General features: G+C 39.2%; 1 protein-coding gene across 6 annotated transcripts in view; it reads left to right on the forward strand.

Annotated features, from left to right (window-relative positions):
- Positions 1 to 5,122: 5,122 nt before the first annotated feature.
- The window catches only part of nid2a (nidogen 2a (osteonidogen)), a 42,272-nt gene continuing 25,864 nt past the window's right edge, over positions 5,123 to 21,530 (forward strand). For all 6 annotated transcript variants that reach the window (XM_083550350.1, XM_083550352.1, XM_083550353.1 and 3 more), the window contains exons 1-8: positions 5,123 to 5,472; positions 7,057 to 7,359; positions 9,879 to 10,120; positions 10,325 to 10,836; positions 11,493 to 11,642; positions 13,178 to 13,423; positions 15,542 to 15,742; positions 17,187 to 17,414. In XM_083550350.1, the coding sequence (XP_083406476.1) occupies positions 5,272 to 5,472; positions 7,057 to 7,359; positions 9,879 to 10,120; positions 10,325 to 10,836; positions 11,493 to 11,642; positions 13,178 to 13,423; positions 15,542 to 15,742; positions 17,187 to 17,414 (2,083 nt within the window). In that variant the 5' untranslated portion in view covers positions 5,123 to 5,271. The remainder of the gene's footprint in view (positions 5,473 to 7,056; positions 7,360 to 9,878; positions 10,121 to 10,324; positions 10,837 to 11,492; positions 11,643 to 13,177; positions 13,424 to 15,541; positions 15,743 to 17,186; positions 17,415 to 21,530) is intronic.

Below are 21,530 nucleotides of genomic sequence, written 5' to 3' on the forward strand. Positions count from 1 at the left end.
GCATGAATCTCCAGGGTTTCTGTACCACCAGTGGAACCAGAAGGCTCCTCTGACAGAAGGTTTTCTGTATGAAAGTCCAAGAAAACATTTTGATCATGAGCTGCTGTACAGTGTGTTCTGATTGGCTGAGAGCAGAATTGTGTGTCCTGATTGGTTGTGATCAGTACAGTACCTTTTTGAGAGCACTACAATTTGTTCTGATTGGCGGAGAGCGGTGCAGTTTGCTCTGATTAACTCGGCTAATAGGTGTGTGCTCTGATAGGTTGAGAACAGTATGATTTGTTCCGATTGGCTGAGAGAAATACAATGATTGGTTTAGAGCAGTACAGTGTATCCTGATTGGTTGTGATCAGCAAGTGTGTTCTGATAGATTGAAAACAGTATGATTTGTTCTGATTGGCTGAGAGAAATACAATGATTGGTTTAAAGCAGTACAGTGTATCCTGATTGGTTGTGATCAGCAAGTGTGTTCTGATAGATTGAAAACAGTATGATTTGTTCTGATTGGCTGAGAGAAATACAATGATTGGTTTAAAGCAGTACGATGTGTCCTGATTGGTTGTGATCAGCAAGTGTGTTCTGATAGGTTGAAAGCAGTATGATTCATTTTGATTGGCTAAGGGGAAGTAACATGTGCTCGGATTGGCTTAGGGCAGTTGATACATTCTGATTGGTTCGTTTTGAGAGTCTGATTGATTCTAGTTAACTAGATAGAACTTGGGATGTATATTGTTTCAAACAATCATTATTAATCATTATTGAAATCTTTTAAAATCGAATATTTTCATTTCAGAAATTCTAAAGATGGACATTTTGTGATATAAAGCCTACATGAAGTCTTTTGGCATGAAGTCTATTGCTATTTACGCATGTAAATTTCAAAGAACCCAGAAAGATGAAACCTTGCAAGCCTGTGTAGTAATGTGTAACAATACACACTTTAATGGTAATATCTTTGTAATAATTTAACACTCATTAACTAACTTCTGATATCAGAGTGGAATTTTGGATCCTTTTGTTTTCCTGTGACGCCTCCTGTAGCTGGATCACAGCAACTGCAGCACTGAGATTTTTCTGAAAGCCAGTGGTCTAATTACAGAGCTGTGAACAGAAAAGGACTTTTTGAGATGGGGTTTAATGGGCGTGTTAGGGCGAGGGTGATTTTGCCTGGTGCAAAATGCCATGACCTTTTAAAAACTGTCTCAAGCTCCAGGCAAATCAATTACAGACCGCCAATTATAAAAATGACACAAAGGTCAAAGACTTTTGAACAGAAGTAGCTGAATGCTGTAGGTGGACGTATGTGTGTGTGCAACATACGTGTAATTAACGAGGTTTTCAATGCGTCATGATCACACCCTCGTCCTTGTCATTCAGGTTCAAGAGCATAGGTAGAGAAAGCTCCAGTTCCAGTTCATCACAAAGGTGTTCAGTGGGATTGAGGAGGTCAGGGATCTGAGTCCTTTCACTCCAAACTTGTCTTTATAAACCTTCATATAGAACACATGCAGAGAAAAGATCACCAGGTGATCAAGGAACGTCTCTGTTCCCGGACTCCCTTTGTCTCATCCACATTATCCTCATACTTGTGTTGCCTTCTGTCTTGTTTGTTGTTAGCTTTGTACACTAGCCTATGTCTGTGGTGTGTGAGAGCCTGGATATTGTACACCAGTGGGAGACTTCAACAGCTGTGAAGTAACAAGAAATAGGTTGATGGGCTGAAAATGGTGTGCAATAAGAAGAACAAATTTTATGTTTTCAAATAGATTTAATCTAAAGTAACAAACCTGGTTTGAAAAAGTAGAAAGTACAGATATTTGTGTAAAAAAATTAGAGTGAAAGTAAAAAGTCAAAAGAAAAAATTGTGATGTACTGACACCAAAAAAATCTACTTAAGTACAATAACAAACTCATTATACTTCATTACTTCCCGTCTCATAATTTGGACCCCCTGTGCTTCCTGATTGTTGCCATCAGTTTTTGTGGAAGAAGCACATCCGGTGTCCACATGTTTTTTCGCATGGACAATTCCCTGGATTTACAAGATGGCATCAAAACGTTTCGAGACTAGCTCTGTTCTTTCTTGTGAAAGCACTTCATTTATCTACATTTACCTACATCACCTTAAAAATAGTGCCCATGCACAGCAATACAGCATTCCTTCCACTTCTGGAATGTGTCCTGGACGTCGTCTTTTTTGAAGTGCCTCCTGAGATTCGTGCTGGATCTCTGCAACGGTGTCTAAACAGCAACCATTGAGCTGAATCTTCATTTTGGGAAGAGGGTGAAATCCGCAGGAGTGGAAGGAAGATTGTGTGGATCGTTGACCGACAATCATTGTGCACGAGTTGCTGAATGGTTTTGACATTTTCAGGGGTTGAGCTCGTGCCACTCAAAATAACACATTTGTGCATCAGCATATGTCTAACGTATGTCATGTCAAACGTCTCTGTGGCAGATGTGCCCAGATTTGGTTATCTGTGTATAACCTGTATTTATAAATCCCTCATTATCTGTACCAACGATTAGGGTCCCACTGCGTAAACCACATGATGGCAGCACAAGACCAAACACCAAACACCAAACTGGCACTTCTTCAATGGTTAATCACCAAAGTGTAACTACTGACTTGATTTTTGATTCTGACTTTCAGACTTGTTCAATCTAATGTCTGGATACTTTTTTTAGACTTTAATGCAGGAATAAATGGAAAGCATACCAACCTCAACTAATCATTTTGATCCAGTAATGAAGAAATTGTGTTTAAATACAGGACTTCTGTATTTTGCACACTGAAATAATCATGAATTAAATCTTTATTCCTTATAAAGATTTTGTGTTTTTGCAACATTTCTTCTGGATCTTGTGTAAACAGATATTGATTTACACACAAACAATTATTCAGATAAGCAATAATACTAGTAGGAGTCATTAAAGTGTTGTTATAATTATAATGTGCACTTAGTACGAGTTAATAAATGTGTATAAGAATGAAATAAACTTTTCATTGTATTTCCTATGAAATGCCCAGTCTGGTCCGAAAGTGGGCGGTCGCTCACATGACAAGCCACGCCCCTTTCGAGGAACTTACATGCCATTGGATTTTCTTTATTATAAATACAGTTCATCTACGCTTTTTATTTGTTTTGTTTTCTGTATTGAAAGAAAATACAGGGAACGATCATAATTGCAGGTCGCAAAGTTTTTTTAACTTTTTCCGAGATATAGGAAGTACTTCCTAGCAAACGAAGCACAACCAATCAGCGGGCAGGATATTTGCGTAACTCCGCCCAGATTGCAAGGGTTGCCAAATTGGGTTAATGTAAAAGCAGACCTAAATCAGTGCTTAAATTGATATTTTTTAGAAAGATTGATCAAAGCTGCATTCAGTAATGCAAATTGTATACATGTATACATTTGATTAAATTAGTAGTTCTATTTTAGTTATAAAAACCTATACTGCATGTGTTTTTGTGCTATTTTGTCAAGTTCATTATGGAAGTTCTAGTTCAAGTGTATAGTTTCTAGGGAATTAATTAATTAATTAATTCATTCATTCATTCATTCATTCATTCATTCATTTTTCTTCAGTAATTGATTTATCCTGGGACGAGTTGTGTTGCATCTGAAACCTATACATCAAAATAATTCTTGCTGTGCAACCAAAAGTATAGGTGATGTTGCTTGCCCAACTTGTCTAACCCCTAATCCTTAAAGACATATGTGATTTGAGACCCAACATTAGTTTTGAGGGGACACGTAGTTGGGGACACAGTGTCAAAAAGTACTATGCTCGCTTAACGATTTTCTTTGGTATTGCAACAGTTGACAAGTGGCACACTAAATGCTGATATGTATGCCAGCCATTTGTGCATATGTATCCATAGTTATGATGTATGGTATCTTCACATCTGTGATGTTTAAAATGGTGAAATGTAGAATGTTCACTACTTCAACTGCAGCGTTCGAGTTCCTCCATTGGGGTGACCATCGGTTCAGTTCTACTATAGTGAGACTAAAATGTACACGCACCATTTTACACAGTAACAACTGGGGAAACAACAACAAGGGAAGTGATAGATAAGTGGTTACGATGTTGGACGTCTGCTCAGAAGGCTGTAAGTTAAAATTTTGGCATCACCATGCTTTCACATTTGGCCCTTTTGGAAAGGCTCAAAACTCTAACTGCTCAGGTGCAAACTGTCTGGATAGGGACAGTCTGTGAAATGCCGTAAATGTAAACAACTGTGGTAGGACCTAACGTTGGTCACATGAGTGATAATTCTTATTTATCTACATTTACACACTTCAAAATAGTCTACTTGCAATGCAATACAGAGCTCCCAGCATTCCTGCCACCAATGGAATGTGTCCTGGAAGTCTTTTTAAAACGTGTCAAGCACCTTGTGTGATTCGTGCTACATCTCTGCGATGGTGTCAAAACGACGAACTTTGGATCTTTAGCTTTGGGAATTGGGAGTAAGGTTGGTGCAGAAGTGAGAACACGTGGATTGTTCACGTGGACCGACGATCATCATGCACAATTTGCTGAATGGTTTTGACATTTTCGGGGGTTGAACCTGGCTTTACTGATCTCTCATCATCTTCCAGTGATGTTCTTCCGCTTGTACGACTCAAAACACCTTGAACAACTCCATGTTGCATCGCCATAAACTTGCCGAACAATGTAAACATCTTTGTGGCAAATTCGGTCAGCATAGCACCAGTTAACGCCAGTAGTCTCGAAACTTTTTGATACCACCGTGTATTTAGTAGATAGTTAATTCGTTAGTAACATTTATACAACCAGGATAAAACTCTTTGACATCAATTATTAATAAAATCATCAAATTAATTCATTATTTGAATATGAATTAAAGCAAAACCCAGAAATTTAATAACATAATGTATTATTTAAGCCAATTTGCTCTATGAACTCATTTGCAGGCTGAGCAGCCATGTTGGATTGACGTCACTCGTTGAGCAGGAAAGAAATTGGTGACTGGATGTGAAAAGATTATTATAAAAAAAAACTGCGTTAATTTGGAATGTCCTTTAAGTATTATTCGTTATAAAATCAACCAAAATATAAATCCCCCATTAGACGGTTTAAATGGTACCAATCTGGCAACCCGTGGGGCCGAGATCTCCATCCCAGCTCAAATTCCTGTGGACTCTGAGAGGAGCATCACAGAGCAGATCAGAGTGGAAAGGCAGAGGGAAGAGTGTGGACTCAATGTACAGCTGAGACAAGCTGAGAAAGCTGTGACCATGTGGAAGCAAGTAGCGGCGTTTTTGCTCCAGCTCTCCTTCATCTCACATCCTGGAAGCGCTCTAAGGAGAGGAGATCTTTTCTCCTACGGGACCCAGAGTGGAGATCTGACTCTGCCAGAAGGAGACGATGAAACATCTGAAGTGATCTCACTGAGCAAAGCCATGCGCTTCTACGACACCTCGTTCAACAAATTATATGTGAGTGCAATCATGATTTCTAATTTAATAGAGAAAGTGGAGGATAGGGATTTATTAGAAAGCATTTATTACTCCACAATAATGACGTAATCACCATTATTATTATTATTATTATTATTATTATTATTATTATTATTATTATTATAAAAATAGTTGTTATTGAATCAAATGTACTTTCTAATTTAATCTACTCAGTTCACGTTACTATTATACTAAGAATGTATTTGTTTGCTTGTTTGTTATTTATTTGGGTTTGTTATTCTTTTATTTGTTTATATTTATTAATTAACCAAATGTCTTTTGCAAACTCATGGGATTCTTTCTTTCTTTCTTTCTTTCTTTCTTTCTTTCTTTCTTTCTTTCTTTCTTTCTTTCTTTCTTTCTTTCTTTCTTTCTTTCTTTCTTTTCACCCTCTAACTTATTTATTGAAGACGATCTTTCTTTCTTTCTTTCTTTCTTTCTTTCTTTCTTTCTTTCTTTCTTTCTTTCTTTCTTTCTTTCTTTCTTTCTTTCTTTCTTTCTTTCCACCCTCTAACTTATTTATTGAAGACGATCTTTCTTTCTTTCTTTCTTTCTTTCTTTCTTTCTTTCTTTCTTTCTTTCTTTCTTTCTTTCCACCCTCTAACTTATTTATTGAAGACGATCTTTCTTTCTTTCTTTCTTTCTTTTCACCCTCTAACTTATTTATTGAAGACGATCTTTCTTTCTTTCTTTCTTTCTTTCTTTCTTTCTTTCTTTCTTTCTTTCTTTCTTTCTTTCTTTCTTTCTTTCTTTCTTTCTTTCTTTCTTTCTTTCTTTCTTTCCACCCTCTAACTTATTTATTTAGGATGAATCTGGTGCTCTTTCTTTCTAGTAAAAGAGCAAAGTAGAGGTTTTGGTTAAAACCTTTTTTTAAATTTTTTTTAATTTTATTTTTTAAGTTTGTTTGTTTATTAAAAAAAGGGAGTTTAAGAGCCCCCCCCCCCCCCCCCCCGCTCTTCTTCTGCCTCTTCATCTTCATCATCTGTTTCTTATAATCAGTCGTCTATATCTAGTCTGTTTTTCCAAAAATTCAAACAATTCATATTATTTAGAAAGAATTTGTTGCAAGAATCATATTTCCAGCTTTCCACATTTTTGCTCCATTTACAGTTTTGGTTTTCTGGCTGTCCTTCCATTGCTTCCCTTTTTTTAAACGAAACAAATAAATAAATGGAACAAAAATATTACATTTAGTATGGTAGTAAGTCTCTCCCATCTTTGGTCTAGTCAAACATCTGGTGGAAAAAAAAAAGCTCCACTATGGTTAGGTTGGTGTGTTTCCGTGTGTAAGTCATTTATTTGGAGGCCACACGTTTTCCACAAGCTAAGTAGTAGTTTTTAGAGCAGATGAGCTTTTTTAAGGCTTGCTAATAATTAAAGGGCATGTAGAGTAAATAATCATCCTCAGTTTTGTGTGTGTGTGTGTGTGTGTGTGTATGGTCCGAAACGAAAAGCAGAAACATTTCGAATAAATTGCACATTTTATTTTGGAGAATTTGTTACTGGGCAGAAAAATGTGTTTTCAAGGTTTTTTTTCCATTGAAATTGTTTGTGTCGTTCCAGGTGGCCACCAACGGCATCATCTCGCCTCATGACCTTCCGATGGAGAAGCAGTACGTTGATGATGGATTCCCAACCGAATTCCCTGTTATTGCACCTTTTCTCGCCGACATAGACACCAGTAATGGAAACGGAGCCATCTACTACCGCTTAACCGAGTCCCCCAGTGTCCTGAATCGCATCGCTTCCGAAGTCCAGAGAGGATTCCCAGAAAGTCAGTTCACACCCACTCACGCGATCATCGCCACATGGGAAAACGTAGCTGCTTACAAAGAGGTCACGCGCACCTCAGAGTCTTCCAGACAGGTGAGGAATCATTTGGTAGGAATGTATTTAGTGCATGTCATTAAAAAAGGTTATAATTGCTGCCTTTTGGTGGGTAGGGTTGCCAGATTGTAGAAATGTTTTCTTAATAAACACTTAAGACTCCATTATATACATTCTGTAAGTGTTTGATTGGTGATCTGGAATTTAAAATCCAGTATAACTGATGGGATTGAATTGTTTGTCATTTTCTAGGCTAAGAAATCTTATCTACGAGACGAATACTGAACAAAGGTTGCTCAGATTACCCCCCCCCCCCCGACCCCACCCAGTGGGAATCTATCGGGTGGCGTGAACTATGTGACCCTGAAGCTCAGAGCTCTAACCTTCTGAAAGGTGTAGGTTATCAGCATTGACCGTCAGTCGTCTCCTACCCCCCATTCCCCCCCTTCTCCAATCTTAATTCACCCCCTCAGCCGTAATTGCAGGCCCATAGGGCACCTGTGCACACATTGCTGCCCTGCGCTAACTACTAATCTATCCTGAAAATCCCTGCAGCCTCTAATTTCCTTTTGCAGCTTGCAAGAAAAAGTGGTGGGAAAAGAAGAGGACATGATTACTCACGTGTAGTCTTTCTCTGCCCCTAATAGCTCTGGGATTATCGGCTCTTTCCTTGCCGAGAACCCGTTCAGCGCCAACTTTTGTTGAGCAAGCGCGAATGCATTTGGCAATCCAATTCATATCCATAGTCTGAGGTTGCATTCAAGAGGTGCAGTGTATAAATATTTGAGCTTGTTCAGCTCCGGATGCTGAGAAACCATAAGAACCATGGAAGCACAGATTTGAAGAGTCTTATGCTGTGATTCCTGCTGTTAGGATTTCACCTCCAGGGGCCAACAGCTGTATGTCAGATTAAACATTCTCGTCGGTTATTTACTGGTTCATATAACAGCCTGACTGTTCCCCTGATATGTATATATCCAAAGACTTTCGACGGCAAATAAACAGAGCTTGAGTGAATTACTCAGACGTATGCTTTACCAGACAGTAATAGCATGTAATCCATCACATCCGTGGACAACTATGCGTCAGGAGATAAATCACTTTAATGCACTCCGAGCGCAGTCGTCTCTGGAGGCCTGAACAGGTGAGAATTCAAGTCTATCGAGTCTCTCTGGTGTCCTACTGTTCGATGTTCACCGGCTCGCTCGAATCAGTTTATGATTACTGACACTGTTTGCTTGCTGCTCAACAATGGATTACAGTATAAGCCTTTTGAGCCATGGGGGGGGATCTTTAAAGAAAGCACATCCTCCAGTTCATCCACTGAGTGTCAAGCTTTTCGGATGCTCTATATTAGGGTGTGGGGGTGGAGAAGCTAGACAGTCGCTTGTGTTTTCTTTTTGGGAGTCAGTTTTCTGTATCGTAGATGCTGTTTCCGGCCCCCGAACGTCTGTCTGGTGTCTGCCGCAGACAAGATGGACGTGGGAAGCCATTTGGAGGTGTTATTGCTTAAACAAATAAGCAGTGGAAGTTCAGATCAAGCTCGGTCGAGCTTTCTGTCTTCCAATTACGGCACTGTGCCCTGTGGTATCATCCTGGACGTGTCTCAGTCTTGCCACAAGTGGGTGCCTAATTATTTACAATAACATCTTTAAACAATCTTGTTTATGGGTGTGTTCCTGCAGAGCTTGGAGGCAGTGTGGCCTTGTAATTAAGGATTCAAGGCCGAAGGGGTTGGGGCTGTTTTTTGTTTTGTTGTTGGATGGAGGGAGAGGTGTATGCTATGGAATTAGGTAGCCTCTTGGTCTTTCAAAGCCATGTGCAGCGGTTGTGGGGGGTCCTTGCAGGTTCTTTTGTGATGATAATAGTGAAGGTAAAATACCAAAGAACACAAGGTGGGTTTTTTTTCAGGCACATTGGTGCAAATTATTCCATGTGAATGTTGATTGCATGCACTTTTATTTTGTTAGCAAGATTACTTAAAAATTTGAATATCCACCACCTGGAAGTAGTGGGTGGTCAGGCAAAGCCGTCTGTGGCCAAGGATCGGGACAGAGTCATGTCTCTGATCTTGGCTTTCAGAGAATTTTATGGCTTGAAAAGGACTATGGCCAAGACAAGACAGCACTTCAAACAGCGGTTTAAAAGTGCTCTCCTAAGAGGGTGTGAGGAAAGCAGGGCTGAGTAAAATGAGAACAGGAAACGAAAGGGGACATTTGCTTGAGTTACCAGACCAAATAAAATCAATGTGAACTTGAAAAAAATATCAAATATGGGCAAGACACAAGCTCTTAGCGGGATCGCTTCGAAAGAGTCGCAAACAAGCAATAAATGGCGCAGACGTTTACAGTCTGGATAAACTCTGTGGTACTCATTGAAATGTATTGTTGTGTGAACAATTCAATGAGTCGTTTGATAAACACAAGTTGTTTATCAAGACGGTGTGACCATCTTTTGTTCCTCGAGCAAACTCACATCACCCCGAGGATAAAGACAAGGCCCTAGAATTTGCATTTGCAAAGGAGACCGACACTGATCTTCTCCCTCTTGTTTGGCAGGTTAACACATTCCAGGCGGTGGTGGCTTATGATGAGGAGAACACCTACGCTCTTTACCTTTACCCAGAGGATGGATTGCAGTTCTTTGGAACGCGGCCTAAAGAGATGTTTAATGTGGAGATTGAGCTGCCTGCGCGGGTCGGCTTCACCAGGGGAGAAGTCTTGTATCTATTCTTTTCACGCACCGAGGGACCTTATTTCAGCCTCACCAGCAATGAGCAGTCTGTCAAGAACTTGTACCAGTAAGGAATTCAAGATTTTCCCATTTACCAAATGAATGTCTCATCCATAATTCATTACTAGTAAAATTTTGGAATTAAAATTTTTGGGAAGTTCTTAATGTTAGGTTGATTGCAACAGTAAGAATTAGACAAATGTATTTTAATTCTGTATTTGCTTCCTAGTTTCCTTTGTGCTTATGCTTTGTTTTTATCATCTCCCTTCAGGACAGGTAACACTGGCGTGTCTGGCATTTGGCTCTTCCACATCGGAAACGCATACTCCTTTGGCAACGTGATTCCAGCTGGTCATGGCCTTTTACCCACCGCATTCCCGATGAAGACAACCATTTTGTTACAAACCACCCCCGAGTTCGCCGTAGGAGAGTATGAGACAGACAATGAGCCTTTCAACGAGGAGCCAGAATACAACATCGATCCAGATTTCCCAAATCCTGATGCCACACAATTCCCTCAGCTCGGCCACGGTGCCTCTAAGTTCAGTAGTTCAAACCAGGAAGCTGACTTAAATCTATCCCAACTTGACCTCTACGAAGATCACGGCACTCTAAGTCCAGACCCTCAGACTACTCACCATTCCCTTACAAATTTTCAGAAAGAGGAAATCATCGAGTCTGTGGATCCAGTCCCAGAGGCCACTCTTCTGGAAGCGTATCCCATTCACCCTGATGGTCATGTCAGGGTTAACGTGGAAGAAAATGTGAACTTTGACTCTGGAGGTGAGACTGAAACTGTGAAAACAGCAGTCACGCTCATTTTTTTTCACTTTTTACTCCCTTTAAAATCTAACAGCTGTTCAGCCTCCCTCTTTGTCACTCCTTTTGTCTTTCATTCTTTTCAATACAGCAAAACTCATAAAAGTAAAACAAACCAAAAACAAACAAGGCCGGTTAACCTGCACTTTGTCACGATACTCTCCCGAAGCTTCGGCATGGTACTGTGTTGGTCCAAGTGTGATAAGAACCTCCTGGAATTCAAATGAATGAATGTGAGCTGTGACCTTGAGCAACTGCAGTGAAAAAAAAAAAAACACATCCAGATGTCCAGTATGACATGAGCCTCATATTTTGCCAGGGGGCCAGCATTTTGTCTTTAAATCATTGTTTGCAGCAGGAACAGATGACAGGAGTTTTTCTCATCTCTCTTCTGGATGACAGATCCTTTTCCTTAACGCCACTCGGGCACAGGGAACATCTGTCAGGTTGCAGAACGTAGAATTGTTGCTCGAGTAAATTTAGTCGCCCCGTATGTATGATTACAGAGCTACTTAGGCTTGTGTCTAAAGTCCTACATTATGTTTACAGGTTTTAACATGATCTTCTCTCTCTAGGTCTCTCTCCTATTCACTCTATCTATCTGGTTCTGTTCCCTCCAGTGATTCACTATTCCACTGAAAACAAGGAGACGTGCAATCGTTTCCAGCAGACCTGCAGCCAGAACGCTTACTGCGTCGATTACCCATCAGGCTACTGCTGCCACTGTCATGCCGGTTTCTATGGAAATGGACGCCATTGCCTTCCTGATGGTAAGTTTTAAATTAGTTATATAAACGTAGTCCTCGATTTACGAAAGAGATGTGTTCCGATGACCCTGTTGTAATTTGAAAATATAATAAATCGATATGTGGTCTAGCCTACCCAGGAGTCTTAAAGAATCGTGATCAGTATGGAGTAGAATACTGTAATTCCTTAAGAATTTAACAAGTACATACTGTAATTTAGCGAAACAGAGCCATTAACAGTACCGTACTGTATAAACTATACAGTATATATGAATGTGGCAGTGGGCGAGTGGATGAGCGTTGGTTTGAAAATGGAGGGCGGAGCATATGCTGCTACGTTTTCGCAAAATATTTTTATGATTTTGTCATATCGCTATTGTCCTCGTAAGACAATTGAATAAGAAAACTGTAAGTCGAACCATCGTATCTCTGGGACCATCTGTATTGGGACAATGTAGGATTTTACACATTTGGTCTTGGGTATGGGAATAAATTAGGTTTAGTTAAAAGTTTTTTCTTTTCTGTAACAAAAATTAAACTGCTACACATGTTAGAATGCATGCCATATACAGTTTATTTTATTTATTTTAATGTCCATTTAGTTGAGCTTGTGGAGTCTAGAGGGACCGTTTTCAATCCTTAATTCAATTGCCTTATTTCTATAAGATTTTCAGTAAACAGTTATTCTAAAGCACTTCATAAAAACACTTCTTTCTCCGTAGACTTTTGTTCAAGTTTGTTGGGGGAAAAAAATTGACTTCGGTTTGGGTAACAACCATTTTTTGGTGGATTTGAAGTTTATGATGCAAATTGGAGTTTGCGTTTGAGTTGGATTGAATTCAAACATGTTACTCACAGATAAATATAGATAACTTTTGTCGGAATTCCACCATAAACTGAGCTTTTTCAATGACTTTTCAATGAAAGTTCCATCCAAGACACTGCTAAACAGTCTACTTACACAAGTTTACCTTGCTTCCGGTTTGTTTTTGCAGGCATAATATATTTTTTTTTAAATCAAATATATCCATAGATTTTTTTTAAGCCTATGTAAAGCTTGCTTTAAAAAAACATCCTACTTGAGACACCATATTAAACCTATAATATTGAATATATACAACATAATGTGTTATTAACCTGGCCATGCTCTGAGCCCAAGACATGAACCCCAGTCAGACAGTGTTTAAGCTTTGCTGAATGACATTTCTGCTGAGGAAAATCATACTTGGCAGTGGGATATGAGTGTGTACAGAAGGAGCTTTGTGTTCTTTTATGGAGTGTGTGGGTCGGTTGTGGAGACGGAAAGCGGACACAGCGCAGTTTTGTCACCAAACACAAACCTGCCACTCTTTTTAGTTGGAAACAGTTGTTCAGCACTCGGTAATTCCTTAGCAGGCAGAAAAGATTCCCTCATAGCAAAGGAGGTGAGAAAATTGGAATAGAAGATAAATTATTTAGAAGCAATGGAGAAATTGATCTTTCTAAAATTCTCTAAAAGCTTCTTCTCTCTAAGGACCTTCAGTTTTTTTTAATATTTTTCTTTTTTTTCTTTTTTACAGGCGCTCCTCAGCGTGTGAATGGAAAAGTCAACGGGATGGTTACTGTGGGTTCGACCCCAGTGGGACTGGACAACATCGACCTCCATGTTTACATCGTAGTGGGGGACGGTCGAGCATACACAGCCATCAGTGAAGTCCCAGAGCCTTTAGGGTGGTCTCTGATGCCTGCCACGCCCATCGGTGGCCTTTTTGGGTGGCTCTTTGCACTCAAGCTTCCCAACAGCTATAATGGTTTCAACATCACTGGTAAGGATGTGACCAAATATGTTATAGTGCCTTGTGGTCACCAAGCTGTTGAGCCAAAATATTGGCTTTCCTCAAACAAAGTTGGAAGCTGGAACGCAGTGTTTTTTGTTTGGATTACCTCAGGTCTTTTAGGGTTCATTAAGAAGATATCTAGCCTGTTTTGGGCTTAAACGAGTGCACTGACGTCAGGTTGAATAACTGAGGTGGATTTGCGATGGACAGCACACAAATGATCATCACTGAGAGAGGATCTGGATCTGGATATCTCTTTATTCTGCGTCATTTTTTCTTTTTTTTTAACGTTAGTTGACATATTTGAGGGCTAAGAGCTCATTTCTTGAAAGCTGTCAAACCAAAAACAATAGTGCCCTTCAAAAGAATATTTTGTGCACCTATCACAAATTAATAGGCGTCGTGACACCGTTACTACGAACTCACAGCAGGGCATTACACAGGAAACAGATTTAAGTTAATCTCATGAGTCCTCTGGTCCAAGTTGTTCGTCCTTTTGTCACATGACTTCCATATACGCTAAAAGGGTGACTAAAGGATTACAGTAACAAAATCAGGGTTTGCATAGAGTCTTAAAAAAAAAAAAAAAAGTCTATATTTTTTACATTTTAGGCCTTGAAAAGTTTTAAATTCAATGTTCTAGGTTTAAATTTTTTATGTCTATGTAACGCTGCCTCCAATGCTCATTAAAATGCTCATTAAGCACTTTAGAATGTTTTTGTTTGTTAGTTTCCGTGGTGTTGTAGTTGTATTGCGACTACGAATGGGACCCACATTGAACAGCCAATTAATTTTCTGTTATTGAGGGGAATCTTTCTTGGATTCTACCACAAATGTAAAACAGATTTTATTTTTCATCTATGTGGAATTGCAAGTTTAGCAATACTTGGCTTGAAAAAAATGTATTTAGAACTTGGTTACTAACAACATGTGTGTGTGTGTGTGTGTGTGTGTGTGTGTGTGTGTGTGTGTGTGTGTGTGTGTGTGTGTGTGTGTGTGTGTGTGTGTATTTTGATGTTGTGATATAGGTCTTAAATTTAAAGGTCTTAAAAAGGTTTAAAAAAGTCTAGTAAAATTTAAAAACTAAATGACTAAAAAAATGTATCACTTCAATGAAAATATAACGGGTATTATTATCAGGCGCCTACTAACATTTGGTCATGATAATACAACATGATGTTACGAGTAGAAAATCTAGTGCATTGGACTATCCGAAGAACAGCTGACTGTTTGCATCCAAAAAGCTCCTTCTGTAGTAATGGGTAAGTGGCTCAACTGTCATTGTTGGGCCGTTGAGCAAGGCCCTTAACTCTAAACTGCTCAGTTGTATAAATGCAAGTTGCATTGGATGAGTGCTAAAGATTCTCTTTATGTATCTGGCATTTGCCAAATCGAATTGGAAGGTTGCAAGCTGCCCCTGCTGAGCTCTTAACTCTCAATAAATTAGATAATTGTAAGTCGCTGTGGTTGAGTCCCTGCCAAATGGCCTAAACATAAACTCATGGCTGTAGCATTTTTTCCCAGTTGATCATCAAATATTATGACTATAAGCTTTTTTTTTTTGTCATAATGTGTTTACCATGTGAAGTTCACCCATGTGAAGTCCAGTACTGTAAACTATGCTTTTGCCTAATACAGCTATCCTACTGCTCCACCCCTAAGCACGAGTAAGGAAACCCTGCTGCTCATTGCCAGTGTTATTGTGCTGTGTGTTTTTTTAACATTTGCTCGCCCACCGGGACACGCTTAAGGTCTTGAGCAGTTTCTCTCTCACTAATATAAACCAAAGGCCTCACAGCTGGGGTTTCTCCAGAGGCCTCCCTCTTGGAGGGCTGATAGTCAAGGTTTGATTAAGACACACTTTACCTCTCAGTATAATTCAAGTCAGGTGGTGAAATGGTTGTGTTTTTTACGTTGCTGGGGGAAAAAAACGACTCAAATATCTCTCAAGTATTTTTGTTACAAGGGTGGTGACCCTCGCCTGGGTGTGATTATACAATGTGAATATGTAAGAATACACCACGATCTGTGGTTCTTTGGAATTCCGATAAAAACAAATCCCAAAAAACAACCATATGTTAAATTAAACTTGTTTACGTCCACCAGGTGCCGAGTTTACTCGCCATGCCGATGTGACCTTTCACCCCGGCAACCAACGACTCACCATCGTTCAGACCGCACGGGGGTTGGACAACCAGAACTACATGAATGTAGAAACTCATCTGGAGGGCAGCGTTCCATTCGTGCCCCCTGGTGCCAGCATTCAGATGGAGCCTTTTTCGGAAACCTATCAGTATTACCCATCATGTAAGATCTCCTACTTGTAAATATGCTCTTTATGCTATGTTCATTGATTATAAAGAACAACTAGTTGGTTTGACAACATGACCCAACGTGAAACGGAGTAAAATTTACCATACGGTGGTTAATAGATTTGCTATAACAGCTCGAAAGTGTTTTATTGACTTGTCCTGTAAGAATTTGGCAACGAATGCAATTTCTTTGCCGTACTCTTTCGTTTTTACGTGGTGGTATCAACAAAGTTTTAAGACTAGTTTTAAAACACACCAACAGATGGCAGCACAAGGCTGCACGCACAGTCACAGGGAGCACCGACCTTGATAAGTTGTGCCAAAAGAAATCGTCCCTTGTATATCGGTGGCTGTTACCAGGTCTTCTATTCTGACCACGTGCGCACTCTGTCACCATTCTCCTCACCGAAAACAACATGATCTCACCCACCCTACTTACCAGATTTGGCTCTTACGGACTTTGCCCTCTTCCTGAGGATGAAATTCCCCAGGTCACCGTTTTGACACCATTGCGGAGATCCAGAACGAATAACAGAAGGTGTATGACACGCGTTGTAAAGACCTTCAGGACACGTTCCAGAAGTGGCAGGAACGCTGGGAGCGCTGCATTGCTGTGCAAGGGGACTGTTTTGAAGGTGATCGTGGGTAAACGGAGATAAATAAAGTACTTTCTTGTAAACAGAGCTAGTCTCTAAATTTTTTGATACCACCTCGTAGTTAGGGTTCATTTTATGGAACATCCAAAAGCTCACGTAAATTATAGCCTCTATGATCAGTCTCACGCAACGCAACATTGTCCATCCTGAAGACTTTCCCTATGTGGAAAATGTAAATGTAAGTACTGAAACTGGACACTCCTTCCAAAATGTTAATAAGCATATATTCTAATTCACAAATGAGTTGTAAACTGTAATTACCCAAAGACCTATTTGCATACTAGGACATGATTGGCTGTAATATTTTAAGATGCAATAATACTAAATCAAAATGCATTTTCTTAGAATAATTATATTTTATGATGCTTGTTTTTTTTTTAACTGTTCTATTTTCTGGAGCATTTAGATGAAAAAATGGAGTATGTACTAGATGCCTTGCTTTATGATCTAGCTTTTTACTATGCATTCTTTGGTTATTGGAGACAGAGATCAAGGGGTCAGTGGTCCAGCTAAAAAAAAAAAAAAAAAAAAAAAAAGAAAACACCCTCCCAACTTCCTTTCAGAGGAAGCTGTGTCTCATTGTGATGAGCCCCAAAGCATAAACTGTTTTTCATGCTGATATACAGCTGGAGGATGTAATTAAAGGTCAAACCCGGCTCACTTTTATGCGTCGGCCAACTTCCACGCCAGTTTATCATAGGTCCGGTAGAGGAAGTGCACTTTTTGGGTTAACTGCACACGGGTGTACGGAGTAACTCCATGTGTTTTGCTATCCGCCCGCAGTGATCACGTCCAACTCGGTACGGGAGTTTACGATTGTGTCCGCTCAGAGCGGAGCGGAAAAGTTTACCTACCATCTAAGACAGAACATCACGTACAGGGACTGCAGGCACATGCCGCATGGCGGAGTCGAGACGCTGCAGCTCCATGTTGAGCGCATCTTTGCCATGTACGTCAAAGAAGAGCGCGTCCTCAGATACGCCATCACCAACAAGATTAGCCATGTCGGAGGTAAGCTTATGAAATGTTTGTGTATATCAAAAAACATGTCTTTGAATGTGATCACATTAAATACTAGAAGACCCAAAGCACTATAATCCAGCACTATAATGCCCCTGGTTGGAGTGACCTACTATAGCGCTCTGACCACAACCCTATTGACCACCTTTGGGATGAATTGAACTGCTGACTGCAGCCTTGTTCCTGAATGAGCTCAAATCTCAATCCCAAGTACACTCCAAAATTGAGTGAAACCTCTTCCAAGAAGAGTAGAGGTACATTTAACAGCAAATGGAGACTAAATGTAAAATAGGTTGTTCAGAAAACACATACCAATCTTATGGTCAGGTTTCCAATATATATATATATATATATATATATATATATATATATATATATATATATATATATATATATATATATATATATATATATTATATATTATATATTATATATATATATATATTGTATAGTGCTATAGTTATATATAAACCCATCAACGTATTTCACCACAATCATGTAGAAAATATCAAATAAAAAAAAGAGGTAAAAACTGTCAGGGTAAAAAGTATAAATTAATTTAATATTTGATTCCACACCTAGTAAATGTCATACATTGCTCAGGTTGAACCTAATGAATGTGATTATCTTCATGCTCATGTTAAAATATTAGAGCATGCGATTGAGATGCATGCCTAAGATAGAAATATGCCATTTTTAGAACTTCCTATAGACGAAAATGCCATTTTGTCCAGGTTGTCCCACACACACATTCACATGCGTTATACATTTAAATTCACCTGCAAGAGTGAAGGTCATTTTTTCATGCCTCTTACTGAACAGCACATTTTTGTTAAAAGCCTTAGCTTGCAATTCCATAAACCCCAAATACCACAAGTTTCCATTTCTGCATTTGTAAATGATGGCTGGGAGAGGCACAGAGGTGCAGCGGGTGGGGTTTCCTCCTCACTCCAGGTTTCCTGGTTCGATCTTAAGATCAGGTTACCGTCTGTGTGGAGTTTCTGTTCATCTCCTACCTGTGTGTATATGTGTGAGTGTTTCTGACATGGGGAAATTGCTTTAAGGCCATTGAATGAGTGTAAATGAATGAGTATATAAAACTCAATGAAAAAATAAAATGAAAAAACTCAACATACAGCCATTATTGTCAAAACAACTGGCAACAAAAGTGAGTACACCCTAAGTAATAACAGCTGTACATCACTAAACCATGCACCACATCCCAGTCATCATGTGTATGCCTGCAGTCATATATACATTGATAAATAGATAGATAGAAGATTTGTTTGCTCATCGCTTGAATAAAAAGTCTGAGCCGAACCCGAGAACAAAGCTCTTTTAAGTAGTCGATTGCCATTTTCAAGCCAGACTCCTTCTTTCTGTCCTTTAGCACGTTCTCATATCTGAAACATCCTTTATTAACTCGCTGACAGAAGTAGAATGAAGGAATCTGCATCTTTTGCACGCACTGGCGAGCTGGCGTGAGTTTCTCTTGCAGTCAGGGTTCAATGCCCTGAGCCACCTGATGCAGCCAGAGAACTCCTGAGACAGGTCCTTAAAGGGTCTTTGTGCATGGTGTGAGCTTGCTATCTTTCTGCAAACCCCCTCTCTCGTGATAAATCACCCCAGCTTGAAAGCTCACGTCCTTAAAAAGCTGTAATGATGTTCAATGAAATGGTCTTATAAGGACATCTATGGCTTTAGGGTTTTTTTGTGCTGTAGGTTAAGACGCTGAGGGTCATATATCAGGAATCATGTGATTATATCTTAAGGAAATGGTAGCAGCTCCACACTGGTTCCTGCAACAAGGCCAAGAGGTTCATACAGTATCTTTTGTGGATTTCTATAGAGGACGTTCATAATAAATGGATAATATCTGAATTAAATTTCTCCAGTTTCTCCATCTTCTAGTATTTTTTAGTATGAAATAAATTAAATGAAATTTTATGTGAAATAAATGCATTATTACTAACTTTGCTTTAATGTACCAGCTAACTTCACCACCCAGTTAATATACTACAGCATGCTGATAAGGCCTTTATTTCCTGTGTTTTTGTCAGAGCTGATACCCTCAGTTCGCTTTAACAATAAGGGGAGCGAGTCTGAAAACCAACGGTGATTAGTGGTGGTTGGGAACATGGGTGATTCCTGATTGGTCATTGGTAACAGGTGTGATCAGTGATTGGTCTTTGGGAACAATTGGGGTTAGTGTGTGGAAAAAATGGACATTAGAGACCAGAGGTGAAAAGTAATGAATTACATTAACTTGTGTCACTGTTATTAAGTAGCTTTTTGTGTACTTCTACTTTTTTACTTTTACATGAGTAGATTTTTAGACTGGTAACTTTACTTATACTTAAGTAAAATTTAACTGTAGTAACAGTACTTTTACTTGAGTATAATATTTTATTACTCTATCCACCTCTGTGGAAAACACTGAATGATGGTTGGGACACTAGTGTTCAGAAATTGGTTGTTGGGAACAGTGGAAGATAATTGGGAACAAGGGTTCTTAGTGATTGTTTTTTGGGAACGAAAGTAGTCAGTGGTGGTTGGAATCAATGGTGACTGATCATTGGGAACAGTGTTGATTGGTGACTGGTCTATAGGACCAGTTATTGGGAACAAATGTGATTAGTAATTGGTCAGTAGGATCCATGGTAATTGCTTACTGGGAACAATGGTGATTGGAGTGTTCTAACTAACTCTTCTTTGCTTTATTGCACCACCCAGTTAAATATGTTCTTTCTACAGCATGCCACAAGCTGTTTTATTTTCTATATATCATATTTTAAGGTGGCATGTTTGGTCTAGGAACAATTAAACTTTAATTTCACAAGCTTTTGACAGTCATCTAAAAAAGGGTTCCAATTGTAATGCTTATGTAGTGTATACGAAGCTCATGAGCCAAGTGAACACAGATGTGGTGCCTCTTGTGTAACTTCCTACATACTTAATTAGATGACTCGGGCGATGGATTATAGCAGATGGCTATGTTGCATTTGTGTTTTCCGTTTTTGGCACAAACAAATATCCAAAAAGATTTTCCATCCACATTCTTTTAGACAACATGACGAGGCCAAAGCAATTGCTGTGTCGGGTCGCTTGCAGAAAGCATTTGTGGGATTTTGCAAGGAGAGGAAGAGCTGCTCCAGCTGTTGAGAGATGCTCACATATGATTGCCAGAGACTTTAGAATGTTGTTATTATGCTGCCAGCTTGGAAACAGTATCCCTCATTGACAGATTTACAGACTCTGAGAAATAATTGTGTAGTGATATCATGGGAGTGGAGAAATACCCAGATTCGGAGCCTCTCATCCTTCATCAGCCCCAGTGTTGGTCTGTAAATGCAGCTGACTTTGTCTGTCTTAATGAGGCAAGGCTGACACACAGTAATCACAGCAGTGGAATGATGTTTAACAGATATGACTCTTGCATGAGTGTACAAGGTCTCATGTTTATTGGTACTCATTGAGCTAGTCCTTAAACCCACATATCTTTAAGTCTGACCTTAAAGTTTCACACTGCGTGATGGCGGAGCGAAGATGAGTGATTTTGAGTTGTTTGAGAAGAACTGGCTTCTATTGTTATAATTGTGTCACTTATTCCATGAAGCCTACTCTTTTCAGGGGGAAGTAGCTAATGCATTCCTGAAAAGTCTCTAGAAGTTGATGTCATTGTCTAGGAATTGTCAAGATCGTTTGCATCTTAGAAGAAGCGAAATGAAAAATGTGCATTTATAAAAAAAAAAAAAATTTTTACTTGCTTCATTTACTTTACTTGCTGTAAAGTAACTAGTTGCGCATTCATAATACACTTCTATGAAGGAAACAACTTATTTACTTCAATTGCTTGCAAATAATTACCAAGAAGAGAGTTTAATATGAAGAATAAAGAAGTAGTGTTTGGGAACAAATGTGATTAGTGTTTGGTTTTTGGGAACTTTGGTGGCCGGTGGTGGTTGGGATCATTGGTATTTGGTCATTGGGAATGCTGTTGATTGGTGATTGTTTTTGAAAAGAATAATGATTAGTGTTTTTCCCTGAACAGTGATGGTCAGTGGTGGTAAACAACAACTGTGATCATGAAATATTTCTTGGGTACAA

The sequence above is a fragment of the Silurus aristotelis genome (genome assembly GCF_946808225.1).
Source record: "Silurus aristotelis genome assembly, chromosome: 9".
NCBI lineage: Eukaryota > Metazoa > Chordata > Actinopteri > Siluriformes > Siluridae > Silurus > Silurus aristotelis.